General features: G+C 41.9%; 1 protein-coding gene and 1 long non-coding RNA gene across 2 annotated transcripts in view; both read left to right on the forward strand.

Moving 5' to 3' along the window:
• The first annotated feature begins 3275 nt into the window (after positions 1-3275).
• The window catches only part of LOC106604929 (alpha-1A adrenergic receptor), a 42160-nt gene continuing 27919 nt past the window's right edge, over positions 3276-17516 (forward strand). The window contains exon 1 of the mRNA XM_014200069.2: positions 3276-4585. Within this exon, the coding sequence (XP_014055544.1) occupies positions 3643-4585 (943 nt within the window). The 5' untranslated portion in view covers positions 3276-3642. The remainder of the gene's footprint in view (positions 4586-17516) is intronic.
• Positions 4622-8072, forward strand: LOC123743110 (uncharacterized). Its single transcript, XR_006769872.1, has 2 exons — positions 4622-6957; positions 7229-8072. It is a non-coding gene; the product is annotated as an uncharacterized lncRNA (long non-coding RNA).

The following is a 17516-nucleotide window of genomic DNA, read 5'->3' on the forward strand; positions in this document are numbered from 1 at the left end:
AATGGCGCCGGAAAAGAAGGCAGAGGTTTTACGTGCCCCCAACCCAAACTAACATGGTCTAAGCACACCAAGACAGTCGTGAAGAGGGCACAACAAAACCTATTCCCCCTCAGGAGACTGAAAAAATTTGGCATGGGTCCTCAGATCCTCAAAAGGTTCTACAGCTGCACCATCGAGATCATCCCGACTGGTTGCATCACTGCCTGAAATGGCAGTTGCTCGGCCACCGACCGCAAGACACTACAGAGGGTAGTGCGAACGGCCCAGTACATCACTGGGGCCAGGCTTCCTGCCATCCAGGACCTCTATACCAGGTGGTGTCAGAGGAAGGCCCTAAAAATTGTCAAAGACTCGGGTATGTTTTTATCCGGCCGTGCAAATACTGCCCCCTAGCCCCAACAGGTTAACAAACTATAGTTTTGGCAAGTCGGTTAGGACATCTACTTTGTGCATGACACAAGTCATTTTTCCAACAATTGTTTACAGACAGATTATTTCACTTATAATTCACTGTATCACAATTCCAGTGGGTCAGAAGTTTACATACACTAAGTTGACTGTGTCTTTAAACAGCTTGGCCAACCTCCAAACTCTGCCTCTTTGCTTGACATCATGGGAAAATCAAAAGAAATCAGCCAAGACCTCAGAAAAACATTGTAGACCTCCACAAGTCTGGTTCATCCTTGGGAGCAATTTCCAAACACCTGACAGTACCACGTTCATCTGTACAAACAATAGTACGCAAGTATAAACACCATGGGACCACGCAGCCGTCATACCACTCAGGAATGAGACACGTTCTGTCTCCGAGAGATGAACATACTTTGGTGCGAAAAGTGCAAATCAATCCCAGAACAACAGCAAAGGACCTTGTGAAGATGCTGGAGGAAACAGGTACAAAAGTATCTATATCCACAGTAAAACGAGTCCTATATCGATATAACCTGAAAGGCCGCTCAGCAAGGAAGAAGCCATTGCTCCAAAACCGCCATAGAAAAGCCAGACTACGGTTTGAAACTGCACATAGGGACAAGGATCATACTTTTTGGAGAAATTTCCTCTGGTCTGATGACACAAAATAGAAAAGTTTGGCCATAATGACCATCGTTATGTTTGGAGGAAAATAACATTTGTGGGCATAACTGAAAAAGCGTGTGCGAGCAAGGAGGCCTACAAACCTGACTCAGTTACACCAGCTCTGTCAGGAGGAATGGGCCAAAATTCACCCAACTTACTGTGGGAAGCTTATGGAAGGCTACCAAAACGTTTGACCCAAGTTAAACAATTTAAAGGCAATGCTACCAAATACTAATTGAGTGTATGTAAAACTTCTGAGCCACTGGGAATGTGATGAAAGAAATAAAAGCTGAAATAAATCATTCTCTCTACTATTATTCTGACATTTCACATTCTTAAAATAAAGTGGTGATCCTAGCTGACCTAAAACAGGGAATTTTTAATCTGATTAAATGTCAGGAATTGTGGAAAAACATAGTTTAAATGTATTTAGCTAAGGTGTATGTAAACTTCCAACTTCAACTGTATCTTATAAAGCTTAAATTCTTGTTCATCTAACTGCACTGTCCAATTTACAGTAGCTATTACAGTGAAAGAATACCATGCTATTGTTTGAGGAGAGTGCACAATTTTTAACATGAAAAGTTATTAATAAACAAAGTAGGCACATTTGGGCAGTCTTGATCAAAAAAATTTAACAGAAATTAAATGGTTCATTGGATCAGTCTAAAGCTTCGCACATACACCGCTGCTGTTTAGTGGCCAAAATCTAAATCGCACCTGGGCTGGAATAATACATTATGGCCTTTCTCTTGCATTTCAAAGATGATGGTACAAAAAAATACAAAAGAACGGTTGGTTTTTTCTTTGTATTATCTTTTACCAGATCTATTGTGTTATATTATCCTACATTCCTTTCACATTTTCACAAACCTCAAAGTGTTTCCTTTCAAATGGTACCAAGAATATGCATATCCTTGCATTATGCCACCCTAGAGGCTAATGCATCATCAGTTTGAAAAATATATTCTGCTTCTGTTACTGATGAGCAAGGATACCAATCAGTCTTGATGGGATACATTTTTACATCTATGCATTGCATACATGTCTTCTACGGTTTCAAACACAGGCCAAATTCCACCATTGATCCTCTTCAACTCTTGACAACGTTTCCGCTCCATTTAACTAAATGACAGATCAAGAGGCACATGCAGTGCTCTATTAAACCCTTATTAAAAAGTTAATCTTTGGAGGAAATATGTGACATTTTCCTCCCATCTTCTCACCTGAGGCACTTTCCACTTGGCAACACACAGTGTTCTAAAGCAGACAAACCTTCACTTTTTTGAATGCCCAAAATATTAAATCTAGCATGATGCCAAGTGGAAAGTCTACCAACCACTAAAATCCAGTTTAGGATATGTAGTGATAGACTTTTAGATGATTTATTTCTGAACATTGTTCATATTACCTGAATATTGTGGAGTTTCTTGGCAGATAGAGATATTGAGGGAATAATACCTACTGAAAACATAGATCGATCCCAAGAAAAATTTGAACGAAACCATTTTTAGATCAGACAGCTATTCCCCAACAAAATGGTCTGTCGACAACACATAAGACGCATGGTCATGATAATGTCCTGAGTGATTTGTTCAAAAAAACGATTTGACAAAAATAGGGATTTGTTGCATAACAGTATCTGCTCTTATTAACGCCCATTATGGACATAAAGGCATAATTGTTTGTTTTTAGGTTGACCCTTGAATGAAAGCTTACTCGTGTTTTATATCCTCTACTCATATTGGGCCAAATTTGTGAGTGAATTTAAGCCTACCCACCCAAAAGGAAATTAAAAAGTATGTGTTAATACTGAGAGGGAACAGCCAGAGCAGAGCTTGAACCAGCAACCCTGTAATTATGGTGCAAATGCCCTACCACCTGCCATGAAACTTCAGACCTCTTGGCAGAGGCAGTAAGTACACAGTCACATAAGGAGGTTGTTGTCTATATAGCATCTCTCTATATATTTTTACCAGGTCATTTGGTCATTATCCGAAGTGGTGGGGGTCAGCCCTGAAAAGTTTCATGTATAAACCTCGCCACAAAACCAACAAAGAAATCCATGCGTTTTCTGCAGTGCCAGAGCCATTTTCCCAGTGCGTTATTCTTGAGCTATATATTTTTGTTTGCCAGTATATCTGCCAATTCATACAAGCTGTGTTTAGGAGAGAGCCTCTGTAGCCTATACAGCATTGCGTGCTCCTGTCAAACCTCAGTGAGGTTTGACAGGAGCAAACAGAGGGACGACTGCCCGCCCCCTCCGTACTTTTCAAGCAGACAGTTAAGGGGAAAAACAGAGAAACCAAAAGAAAGCGAGACTGTACTGCAAGTGGACGGATGTGACAAAACCATTATCATACAATTTCATCCAATTGGTTTCATAATTGAAAACGCACCGGTTTGCAAACGGAATTTTAATCCTTGATAACTTCTCCACTAATCATGTAGCCTAACAACACTTGGCCGAATTGAGTAAATGTATTTTGGCATGGTGTTGCTCGTTTTCGTGTGCTACAGCTCCATGTGATTAGAAACCTGCTATGGAGGACCTCTTTAGTCAAAATGAATCTGACCACTGACGATGCGGCACATTTATGGGGAAATTATTCCTTATTGGAACAATACGACGCGACAGTGGGGACACCGTGGTTGTCAGAGTCGCCTGGTGAAGTGGACCTTACCCGTGCCATCCCGCTTGGCTTCGTCCTGGGGGCTTTCATCGTGTTCGCCATTGTGGGCAACATCCTCGTCATTCTAGCGGTGATGACCAATAGGCACCTGCGGACCCCGACCAACTACTTCATTATAAACCTGGCCATCGCTGACCTGCTGCTGGGCACCACAGTGCTGCCGGTGTCTGCCACCCTGGAGATCCTTAACTACTGGGTGTTCGGCCGGATCTTCTGTGACATCTGGGCGGCAGTGGATGTTTTGTGCTGCACAGCGTCCATCATGAGCCTGTGCGTAATTTCTATCGACCGTTACATCGGGGTGAGCTATCCGCTGCAGTACCCGAGCATAGTGACCGAGAAGCGGGCACTGCTGGCCATGCTTGGGGTGTGGGTGCTCTCGGTGGTCATCTCCATTGGACCCCTCCTCGGGTGGAAGCAGCCGCCGTCGCCGGACAACACTGTGTGCCTCATCACCGAGGAACCGTTTTACGCACTATTTTCCTCCCTCGGTTCCTTTTATATACCACTGGTGGTTATCTTGTCCATGTATTTTAGGGTTTATGTAGTCGCCAAACGGACCACCAAGAACTTGGAGGCCGGGGTGATGAGGGAGAGGATGAACACGAGTGAGCTCACGCTCAGGATCCACAAGGGATCTCAGGTGCAGGATGACAGCAGCAGCACTGGGAAGGGCCGTGCAAATCAGGCAAGGAGCTCCCTGACGGTGAAACTTCTGAAATTCTCCCGGGAGAAGAAAGCAGCTAAAACGTTGGGAGTCGTGGTTGGCATGTTTACGCTTTGTTGGCTGCCGTTCTTCCTTGCGTTACCCATTGGTAGGTATATATATATATATATATTTTTAAAAACATATTTTATTGACACCTTTCCAAACGAATATCCAAGACACAGCAGGCCAGCAGTTTTAATGAAATACGATAATAATCCTAATAATAAGCTAATATAGCCAAACATTTAAAACAACGCTCAATATGTGATAAGACACATGATAAAATATTAATATAAATGAATATACATGTTGCTGCCATATTCAATTTAACAAGCCATAATAGGTACAAACCATAATATACCCACACCCAAAACAGAATAGTGGTGCAGGGGATGCTGGAGGCAAAATGCAAAACTGTAGAAAGTCTCAGTGCACTTTCAGTCAGATGCAAATGTATTTTATTTACCAAGGCTGACAAGTGTCTGAGAAGCTTTTTCATGAATATCTGGAAGTAAATCTAAGTGGTCCTTCAGTTTCATAAATTCCATCTCTAGACAGTTGGCACTGATGCAGACAGTGGCATACATATGATAATATTCATCCATTGAATTACTGCCCTGATTTATCAGCATGATGCTGTGTCCCAAATGGTACCTTAGGTGGGGTCCAGTGGGACCCGGTAGGGGCTGGTGGAGGCCGGTAGGGGCTTGTTGGGGCTGGTGGAGTCTGGTAGGGGTCTAGGGGGGCCAGTAGGGGCCCAAGCCAGACTTCACTGACTGACAGCAGTAAAGAGCACACTACCACCGTCATGGCTGTAGAGAAAACATCTCAGAGGAAATGAAACAAAATATGTTGTGGAGAGGGGACTCGTGCTGCTGGGCACGTTGTGGTGAGGGACAGAGCAGTGCAGACCGATGAGGGAGGCTAAGAAAACATGTATCTTTATTTACTGCTGTTGTTTTCAGAGTAGAGCTCGCTGTCTATCACGTTCTCTTGGGCCTCTCTCTAAGAGGTCTGGTCCAGTATGGTATTGTACTGTATTAGTTACCTCTTATAACCCACAATGAACCAAAAATCACTTAAATTCCTTATACATGCATTGGCTTGGGACAGTTGTGAATGCATGCACTAAACCAGATCATGCAGATCTCCATTAGAAAGTATGTAGAGCACCTGAATTGTGAATGAGTTTGTACTTATCCATAGTGTTTTTCATCAAATTGGATGATATTTGGTGGAAACCAGTTCAAAGTAGAGTGACCCAAGTATGAATAATGACTGTATCTGGTACTGCACATTGATAAAGTTTGATCATAAAGTTACTGGTCCCCTCCCCCCATGTCAAAGACTTGGATTTAGGAGGCAGGCATTGTCAAGGATTTACTTCCGGCTTTATGCAACACCACATAAAGCCAGAAATGTAATACGGCAATGATAGCATCTTACTGAACTAATTTAAATATGTACCACCTTAAAACCGTCGTCTCATGTGCCCCTACGCCTTGCTTTGGCTTTGTTTACAAACCTTAAGCTAGCTACTAGTAGCTAGCTCAAGCAGAAGGTATGACCAAAGATACTGCTAACCTTTCATCTGTGGTATGACTGTTAGCTACAGTAGCAAGCTACTTACCAGCATGCCGGCAAAAGCACACTGTGTCGTAACTAGTGTAAAATGTGTGTAAAATGAGTGTAGAATTAACCTTACATAGTGTAACATTAACCTTACACTATTTCCCAAAGAATGAAGACATCCAACAGCAGTGGTTGCTTTTCATTTGTTAGCTAGCTTACACTCGACGGGATGACTGAAAATTACGATCATGTCACGCGTGTGCAGTGCACATTTCGAGTGAAGTTGCTCTATCAATTTGGGGAGAACATTCGATGGGTCTTGCCAGGAAGCTAATCCTGAAGACGGATGCATCATTGACAGTGGATCTTGCAAGCACTGACCATAATGTAAGTATCAGAGTTTGATGAGTGTGACACAGTAGCCAACATTTTTTTTTTTGGGGGGGGGGATCACGTTAGATAATGCAACTGTGGCTGTGACTGCTTTGACTTGTGAACTGTATATTTTCTGTAACACACCTGATAGTCACTATATGGTTTTTGTTCCTTCATCCCTAAGACTCCTACATTGAGTCTTACAACTGCCAGTACACAGCTGACACAAAAGAATGTTGTCCACAAAAGGGGTTGTGTGTGTGTGTAGTATTTGTAATTTTACAGTTGTGTAGCTTGTGTCATTGGGACTAATCATGATGATGAGGGGGAATATTATTTCACTTTCCATCTCCTTTTGTCTTTCCAATTTCATCAAGCTGTAATGATAGACATTGTAGAAAAATCAACATCTCTCTGTCTGCACAGCTTCCCAGGCAACTGCAGCAGGATTGATGTGATACAAAATCATCTTTACCAAGGCAAAGAATGGGTGATATGCAGTGAAGCCTGTGAAGACAGACCTAACATACTGTAAGTCATAGTTATTCATTTCAAATCTGCTTTAATTGAGCATTTCAGGCACAAAAAAAGTCAATTAGAACCATTGAAAAGTTTCACAAAAAAGTGCAGAACCAAATATTGCATATTTAAAATTGAATACATCAAAAACACCAGGAAACACATTGTAGAATGAGTAGATAACTACATCAACGAATTGAAGCATCATCTCAGAACAGTAAATAGAAGGAAATTAAATTCACTACCCATTTAACAAACATCTCCCTTTTCAAAAACATTACAGGCTATGTTGACAGGCTCCTGGATCTCCTCTTCAACGAGATCACCCTTGATAGAATCACAGCACGTCTTATTTGTCCCATGCTTCATAAACATCAGGTGTAGACTAACAGTAAAATGCTCCAGCGAAGTATGTGGGGAAGCTGTGCAATCTGTCCATCTCAGGACCGCTGTCTGCCCATTCTGAGAGGCCTGACTAGAAGGAGGAAATGGATTTGTCTCCCACTTCATTCTTGGGGGTGACTGAAGCCAAGTGGGTGACTGACACCTGATTAATTGAAGCAGGGTTTATGGGTCCCCTCCTCATCAGTCTCTGTAGTTGTTGCATTTCCTAAATTCACTTTTACCTCATACTTTATGATATCACATTGTTTTTTATACCTTTATTTAACTAGGCAAGTCGGTTAAGAACAAATTCTTCTTTACAAGTATAGCCTACCCCGGCCAAACCCTCCCCTAACCCAGACGACGCCGGGCCAATTGTGCACCACCCTATGGGACTCTCGATCACGGCTGGTTGTGATACAGCCCGGGATCAAACCAGGGTCTGTAGTGACACCTCTAACACTGCGATGCAGTGCCTTAGACCACTGAGCTACTCGGGAGTTACTTTGTCTAGTTTCTTTATTCAAGCATTCGGACGGGAGATGAGTGTTACAAATTGTACAAATCAATGGGTCCTGGGACACTGTAGGGTGGCCTAGTGCCTATATTAGGCTTATGGCTGAAGTTTTGTTTTTTAATATCAAACTATTTCTCACCTTTATTTCTCATGATTGTTCATGTTGCTCAATATTTTGGCTAAGCTGGCCTATTGTAAAATATTTAATAAATGTCTGATCAATATACACAATTACAAACATATTGTCATTTCTAATGCTAATTGTCCGGTACACTTATTGTATGCTGTTTTCGTGTACATTCCCTTATATCTAAGCTTCTAAGGTGATTCAGGCTTTACAACATCTTGTGAAGAAGTGTATCAGTTAACTGTATTCTGTAATTAGTTACAAAATAATCAAAATGTTTGTCTGATATCCAACAGTCCATGAACAGCTCTGTTGACCATGAGAGCATTTTGCAGATAAAATGGGTTGAGGCACGCTATTTAGGCTCAGAATGACATGTGGCCCATTGTTTACCTTCTTACCTGGCAATGACCACAAGGGCATTTCAAAGAGCTCAGTTAAGGTGAGCTCATAAATATAAGCTCCCCGCCAACTCAGCCTGTTATTTCAGGCTTCCTGATAGTTAGAGATGAGAGAAAAGGTCAAATGTATTCAATTTGGACCATTTTAATAGCGTAAAAATATTATGGGTGATGTTTTGGTCATTCAAAGGCTATTTTTACTTGGGAAATAGGATGACTGTGTGGGGCCTTTAAGTTGTTTACAGCAGCCATGTGGGAACGTGCTTGGTGACAGGCCAAGTTCTTAGGCCACCCCTCGCCACTACACACACACAGGAACATACTGTACGCAGGCAGGCGCAACCTCACACACACATTCTCTTTCTCTATAAGTCCAGGATATTATTATGAATTTGCAAAGCATGTATTCCTATCTGGGATGAGGTCGCTGGTCACTGAGCAAGGTCGGACAGCAGGAGATTCCTCCAATCGCTCCATGGAACGTTAAATTAGAGAGCAGAAGCATGGAACTCTGGGAACGTTCTGGGGTTGTATTCCGTTGATCGTCAGGGCTCTTTGGAGATGGAGGAGGGGGATGTGAGAATTTGGATGACTCTGGACTCTGTTTATTTAAGACCAATCAACAGAAAACCAAGCGTTCATACTTGCGAACTCTTGAAAAACGTTTTGTGTCTCAAAATCTGCATCAGCCAATTAAAATAATCTACGTAGTTGCAAGTGATATAATGCTACAAGTAAGCTTTTCCCATGAGATAACCTGACACACTTAGCCCTATTGCTAACAAGACCAGCTGGCCATGATTATTTCCTATGACAAATTCCACATCAGTCAATCTTAGACTATATATCCACGAACCAATGTCATTCAAAAAAATGTAAACTTGGCCACCAGAGGGATATGTTAAACCTCCAAATTCAAAGTAGAATTTTTTGGTTGTTGTAACAAGTCAAGTGTCCCAATGTTGCATGATGCATCCTTGACTACGCTACTACTAACATTACACAAGATTCAAAAGGCTCGTTGTCGCACATATGACTAAAAAGTGTAATACACTGTTTATTAAGGGACAATACAATGCAGTGCATCATGCTACTTAACAGTACAACCTTATCCCACCTTACTGCTTACTTTAAGCTGAGCTGCAAGAGGTGTGAATCCAAGCATAAATGTGACCCGTTTCAGGAAGCTAGGTGTATGTCGCACGTCACTACTTCACGGGTGTGGCATTTGAACGCTTTTTTAAAAATTTGATCAAAATGTGTTTTTGGGCAGAAATGCCTTCTGGAACATATGAACCTTCATGTGCCTTAATAACAAATGTGTATGCCATCTGTAAATACTAATACAATTGTTAAATTACAAGTCTAGTTGGTTTAGCCACGGAAAAAGTTAGGAACCTTCCCACCATGATTGGCTGAGAAAATGGCTGGGCTGGACATGCTGAGAGATGAGTTCGGATTGGTCTGTCATGTAGCATGCATCTGTCTATAACATGAGCTGCTCAGTATGTGTAGATAATCCTTACAACCATGGCTTATTTAAAAGATAACTTTAGCACTGGAGGACTGCAAAAGTTTTGCTACTACTCTCAACAACATTGCTGCCCTGAATTTAGCAGGTGCTATCGACAAAGACCAGTGGGAAAAAGTTTTGATGGACTACTTTCTGCACACGGTCAGTGTGAAAACAAACAAGCTGTACAAACAAAACAGAAACGACACAGGACGTCTTAGTTAAACGGTTTCCAGTCTGCCGTGAAGCGTTCATCCATCTATATGGGTAAGAGTCTAGCTATATTTTCAGATATTATAAGTTTATAATTTTGTCAGAAATTAATGTATGGTGGCTAGCTATAACAATGTGTTTGTGATGCTAGCTAGTGCTGTATGGGTTGGGATTATGGTTAATTATTTAGCTAGCTAGCTACATGTCTAACAAAAGACTCCACTTCACCAGATGATTACATGACCCAAGTTAGCCAGGTGTGTCTGGGAGTGATTACGGCCATCTATTGTATTTCATCAACATGTTTACATGTCTAGACAACAGTGACCCATCCGCTTAGCTAGATGTGTCTGGGGGGTGGTTATAGCATTTCTTTCACATGACCCATCAATTTAGACGTGTGTCTGGGTAAGTGTCATCTAATAATTATAAAAAAAATTGTCTGGATACTTTCTATTTTTGATATTGCTACTATGCAAATATGCAAGTAACCATTTCACTGTACCGTTTACACGTTCTGTATCCTGTGCATGTGACAAATACATTTTGATTTTATTTGATATAGTGTGTGTTTACCAGAGAAGGCAATGTGAAGAACAACATGACCTACACCAAATTCAGATTAGGGTATAGGCGAAGGACTAGATCGTGTATTTTTACCTGGAGTTTTTCTTTTGTAGGCTACTACTTTCACCACTTTTAGTCTTGAACTCTTGTTCACTACACTACCTTATTCACTCTGTTTAGCACATGGCCTCACGTGAATCCTTAAAGAGATGGGTGGGACTAAGGCTTAAGAGGGTGTGAATGATGCTGAATAGGTGTAGACAAAGAAGAGCTCTCCACTAGGTGTACCAAAACATTCAAAGGCAATTTTCTCAAAAGTGGAGTTACAAGTTTATCAACTTTCAAAGCAGAATTACTTTCCCATTGTTCCTCAACTGCAGTGTATGATATGCCATTTTGTAGCTTTAAGTCTCTACTTTTATCTAATGTAAAAAAAACTAATGTTGCAACAAAAGACCGAATAGTGGTGGTCACACATACAGTACGAATAGTGGACCACATGCATCCATATTGTTTACATACTCAATTTTTTTTTTAATATCCAGTATATTATGACAATCCCATAGGCTTTTCCTCACCCATGCTTCCTCTATTCTTCCTATCCCATAGTCTGAAAATTGAGGGTTAAGGATGGGTTGTCATTTAAAAATAAAATAAGCTCCTGATCCTAATAAGCTCCTGCTTCTTTTCTGAGCCCTGCTTAAATGTCTTGCTCATTGGCTCAATGTCTAAGCCCCAGTAATAGGAGCCTGATAGGAGCAGACAGACAGACACGCACGCACGCACACACCACACTCACACACACACACACACATCCTCTCCCTCCCAGCCCTGCTCCCACAGCCTTCTTCAGCCTCCGTCAACCCACTGTGGGGGATTTCCTGTGAGCCGCTCATTTCACCCAACCGTCCCCCCCAACGCATACAATATCTGCCCAATGTTATGTCTGAGTACATTCAGTTGGATAACAAATAACAAAGCAAGCACTCTATCATGTAGGAACTATTTTCCTTTATTTGCAATCAGTGAAAGCCTTACCATGGTGATTTAAATGAGTTGATACACTCTATGTTAGCATTCCAGAACACGTCAATACACTCCAGCAGCTGTTATACGCTGACTGCACTGACTGCTTTCTAATTTTACAGAATAAAATATTGACTTTTCACTACGTTCAGACCACATAATAGGGCAACAATATGTGATTATACTGATATACTAATCACAATATTTCACATTGTTCGTCTGCTTAATTGAAATCTAACATTCATTTTGCATAAGACAAAGTCCACTTGATCAATAGTTACGTAGATACTTCGGGATTTTTGCAATGAGGCCCTTTATCTACTTCCTCAGCATTTTTATGACACTGTGTGCAGTTTGAAGGAAGTTGCTAAGTAGTGCTAGCGCAATTGCTAACTAGCGTTAGTGCTATTACTTCCAGTCCTTGCACTAAAGCTAGTTAGCATTGGCTCGTGAAACTACATTAACTTCCTTCATACTGGACAAAAAATGGTATCCATTACTTCATCTGACTCTGGGGAAGTAGTTCAATGGCCTCATTTTCAAAATCCCGAAGTATCTCTTTAACCAAATGGGAATTTACAACATACAACTGGGTCAAATCTACTTGAACTGCTCTCCAACTGGTAATTACTAGTGGGAATCTCATCCAAAGATTGTGGGTAAATGAAGATGGTTCACTCAGGCTGTTTACCATTGAACAAAATGGTCAGTTCCAGTCTACTTAACGGGGTGGGTCTCCCATAGACACCAATGCAATAGCAGCTGGGTCTGGTCTACTTAGTTAATTGACTTTCATTGAACCAGAAAAAAAACAGCGAGTGGAGTGTCTGGCTTCCTCTTCCGTCTCTGACTCATCTATCATCCTGAGCTCCCACTTCTCCCACATGATGACCTCTGATGTCACCGACTAAGGAAATGACCTTGATAACAGCATTTTTGACAGTTAAATGCAACAACAAAACATCATTTAAAAAAAGCATCCATGAATATGTTTTCTGAACACTATCATTTGTTTACAAACATGTACTTTTAATTTATGGTTTACGCAGCTTGTTGGCCATTAGCCAATCAGCGTTTCTCAACGGGTTCAAATCGCATGAATGCGTCCAATTGGTATTTACGACTTCACAACTGCTAAATAGACACCTCCCACTTGGTTATGACTGCAGTATTATTGCCATAGTTTTCTATGGTGCCAATGACATCTATAGTGGCATCAACTGGTCTGGTGCAGCCATCTATGGTTGCAGTAACTTTATATGCACACAGATTCTAAGGACATATAGATACATAAAAAATGTCATGGCCCCATGTCCATCGGTTCAGTTCTAGTAGTCAGTTGTTGTTGCCCATAGTGGAATCATCTAACCCGCTGGTTCCTTAAGCCTACATGATCTCCCGAGTCTACAAGCAGTCTAGCTAACGCGTTAACTAGCTAGGGTCGTAAATGTGCATTTCTCTAGCAAGCTGGGCTGTTTTACAAGTAAACGGCTGAAATGACTCAAACACTTGTAGCTAGATAGCAAGCCCTTTGCGGAAATGTTATTGGTGCACGGGTATGTTCGATTTTTACATTTATTTTAACTGTCATTACGATGGCTTTCAGCTCCAAAGCGTGAGAAACTGTCCACCATTATTTGTGTTTTGGTAAGGGCTCGGAGTGATGACACTCACTGAAGAATCCTCAACAAATCACCCGACAGATATTAATGACTTCCGGGTACTTTTAGATTTTTTAAGTGAATTGTTAATAGTTTCCTTATTTTTTAAGGTATCAATGCCAAACTTAAAGGGGAACTTCACCCTGGGGAACCCTGGGTTTGTTTTGATCATGTCTGAGGGATTTCTAGGTCAGTGAGATGTGTTTCACACATAATTGGCCATGAAGAGGGCTTCACGTGCCGAACGGTACACCCTATGATGACTTCCGGTGTATTGAGAGGGGGTTGCGAGATCTGAAAATAAATGTAGTCCTGCTTTGTGGCATTTCGCTAAGCCTTTATGTTATACCGATTGCACTATGCAGTTTGTGTAGATATGGTTTTCCTTGTTTGATCGAGCCATTGGACGTCTTTCAGCGATGTTCCTATCGGCGGAGTCATTGCTAAGTCAAATCAAATCAAATTTATTTATATAGCCCTTCTTACATCAGCTGATATCTCAAAGTGCTGTACAGAAACCCAGCCTAAAACCCCAAACAGCAAGCAATGCAGGTGTAGAAGCACGGTGGCTAGGAAAAACTCCCTAGACAGGCCAAAACCTAGGAAGAAACCTAGAGAGGAACCAGGCTATGAGGGGTGGCCAGTCCTCTTCTGGCTGTGCCGGGTGGAGATTATAACAGCACATGGCCTAGATGTTCAAATGTTCATAAATGACCAGCATTGTCAAATAATAATAATCATAGTAGTTGTCGAGGGTGCAACAAGTCAGTAACACAAGAGTAAGTGTCAGTTGGCTTTTTCATAGCCGATCTTTGAGAGTATCTCTACCGCTCCTGCTGTCTCTAGAGTTGAAAACAGCAGGTCTGGGACAGGTAGCACGTCCGGTGAATAGGTCAGGGTTCCAGCAGGTCTGGGACAACAGGTCTGGGACAGGTAGCACGTCCGGCGAACAGGTCAGGGTTCCATAGCTGCAGGCAGAACAGTTGGAACTGGAGAAGCAGCACGGCCAGGTGAACTGGGGACAGCAAGGAGTCATCAAGCCAGGTAGTCCTGATGCATGGTCCTAGGGCTCAGGTCCTCCGAGAGAGAGAAAGAGAAAGAGAGAATTAGAGAGAGCATATTTAAATTCACACAGGACACCAGAAAAGACAAGAGAAATACTCCAGATGTGACAGACTGACCCTAGCCCCCCAACACATAAACTACTGCAGCATAAATACTGGAGGCTGAGACAGGAGGGGTCAGGAGACACTGTGGCCCCATCCGATGAAACCCCCGGACAGGGCCAAACAGGTAGGATATAACCCCACCCACTTTGCCAAAGCACAGCCTCCACACCACTGGAGGGAAAGCTCCAACCACCAACATACCATCCCGGGACAAGGCCGAGTATAGCCCACAAAGATCTCCGCCATGGCACAGCCCAAGGGGGGACGCCAACCCAGACAGGAAGACCACGTCAGTGACTCAACCCACTCAAGTGACGCACCCCTCCCAGGGACGGCATGGAAGAACACCAGTAAGCCAGTGACTCAGCCCCCGTAATAGGGGTAGAGGCAGAGAATCCCAGTGGAAAGAGGGGAAACCGGCCAGGCAGAGACAGCAAGGGCGGTTCGTTGTTCCAGCCTTTCCGTTCACCTTCACACCCCTGGGCCAGACTACACTTAATCATAGGACCTACTGAAGAGATGTGTCTTCAGTAAAGACTTAAAGGTTGAGACTGAGTCTGCGTCTCTCACATGGTTAGGCAGACTATTCCATAAAAATGGAGCTCTATATGAGAAAGCCCTGCCTCCAGCTGTTTGCTTAGAAATTCTAGGAACAATTAGGAGGCCCGCGTCTTGTGACCGTAGCGTACGTGTAGGTATGTACGGCAGGACCAAATCGGAAAGATAGGTAGGAGCAAGCCCATGTAATGCTTTGTAGGTTAGCAGTAAAACCTTGAAATCAGCCCTTGCCTTAACAGGAAGCCAGTGTAGGGAGGCTAGCACTGGGAGGCTATACAAGGTGACACATTCTTTCCAATCTCTGAAATACTACAACTCGTGTGGGGTGGTGCTTCCTGCTCTGACCTAGTCTCTGCTTAATGCAGGCTTTTTTGAAAGAGAGGCGGACACAAAACAAAATCCTCTGGGCAAAACTGAAAGAACTGACCAGACCTCAATGGCTTCAAGTGAATCCTCTCATCAACACGAATTTGACTTTGAAGCATTTTTTTAAATGTTTTATTAACTAGCAACATGGGGACATTCAACCATGTACGTTTCAATCGGAATATAGCAAAGAGTATTCGAAACAAAGCTTTGAATTTAGCTAGAACTCAGCTACAGCTGATGCCAGCACCAAGAGGGCAGATAACAGGTACGGTAGTTAGCTAACTTTAGTTTATTTATTGAAACCCATATTGTGTATTGCTGGCTAATATTCTACTGTGTTACAGTGGGGGTACGTTTTTCTCTTTGCTAACTTACGTAGCTAGTTAGCTAGGTAGCTAGCTAGCTAAGTTAGCTAGACAGCTACTGGTAGACATCTATATGACAAAAAATATAAGACATTTTACAATTGAAGATTTATTGTACCTCGATTGTAAAACCTCAACTTGTTAGCAAATTAGTAAAATAAGCAACTGTAAGTCATTTTACTCTCTAGCTAGCTATGTAACTCAATTTTTACAAAAGTTGACATTTAAATGCATCCACTGTCATAATCATAACCAATCTGACAACATTACAGGCATGACACAAGGTAGGATTTCAAAAAGATGCAAATAACAATTATTGGCAATCCAGCAAGCTAGCTAGCTAGCTAAGTTTGCCTACCTGTCTGCCTACCTAGGTAAATTTGTACGGTCTGGTCACTGTGAAAACAATGAGGTTTGTGCCTTATTTACTTATTTATATTAGGCTAAATATTGTTATAAATGTAATCTTTGTGCATGTGCACATGTATGCATATTCAATTAGCCTACACTAATGTTGATGTTATGCTGGCACAGTTCAACTGTAGTTCAAACTGTACAATAGAGTATAATTTAGTATATGTTTTGTCTTAGAGACAATACCATGTGGAGCCTGAGGTTCTTCCTGCAGTGGACTCTAGTTGGAAAGAAACATAATTCCTTTGCCTGCGTGCGACATTGAAGCAGAGCTGTATCCTGTGAACTGTATCCCTATCGATGAATTGGACATTATGCTGGAACAAGCAGCAGGCCTAGATGACTCAAGAGGAGCTGCATGGCAGTTTGATCATGACAACACCCATCCCATAATGTGCTGATCAACAGATGTCTATACTTTACATCTCAGACACACACAATATATTCCCTGAACTTTAATACACGGATCACACTATTTTCTTACTGTATGTTTCTTTGTGAATGGCAATTTCATCATGACCACTTCTTTCATCATCTGCTGATCACTAGTTCTCTGCACTTTACTACTCCTGAGACAAACTGAACTGTACTATATTGTTCATACTATATTTGTTTTGTATGTTACTTTTACCATATAACATTCTTGTTAAATATGTAGTTCTGGTTTTGAATCAACATTAAATAGTTTACACTCCCCTGTATGTTAGAATGACAAATAAACATTATTTGAATATATCTGAATTTCTAACACCTGTTTGATGCTACAGAGCCCTGTACAGCATACATACATATCTTCTGTGGGTACATAAAGGGAGACAAATGTAGAAGTATGATAGAAAATATCCCTATTTATTTTATGGTTGTTCTGCATGGTCTTATGTTCAGCCACACTGTCCTTTATCTGGCTTCGGTAGACTGGCAATGGTGTTTGGTATGGTGGGCAGGGGAAGCTGAGACTCTTTGTGCTTGTGGCGAATGGTCTTGTCCTGTCTGCGGTGTATGGCCAGCTGGATAAGACTCTGACGGAAGTGGTGAGTGCAGGGCTCGTAGACCTTCTTAACCACTAACTTCCTTAACCTCTTGCAGAAGATTTGCTGGTGGAAAGACATGGTTCTGGTGTTAAAATTTTACACTCAATTGGGGAAGGGGCGTAGTGAAACACGCTTTTGATGGTGAAGGTGTCAACCAGTCAACAAAGTCAATTGGGGGAATGCAGAAGGTGTGGAAAGTCTTAGGAGGACAATTCTTACTCAGTATGTATTGGTGTGTATGGGAAATTAAGGAGAA

The sequence above is a fragment of the Salmo salar genome, chromosome ssa05 (genome assembly GCF_905237065.1).
Source record: "Salmo salar chromosome ssa05, Ssal_v3.1, whole genome shotgun sequence".
NCBI classification, from domain to species: domain Eukaryota; kingdom Metazoa; phylum Chordata; class Actinopteri; order Salmoniformes; family Salmonidae; genus Salmo; species Salmo salar.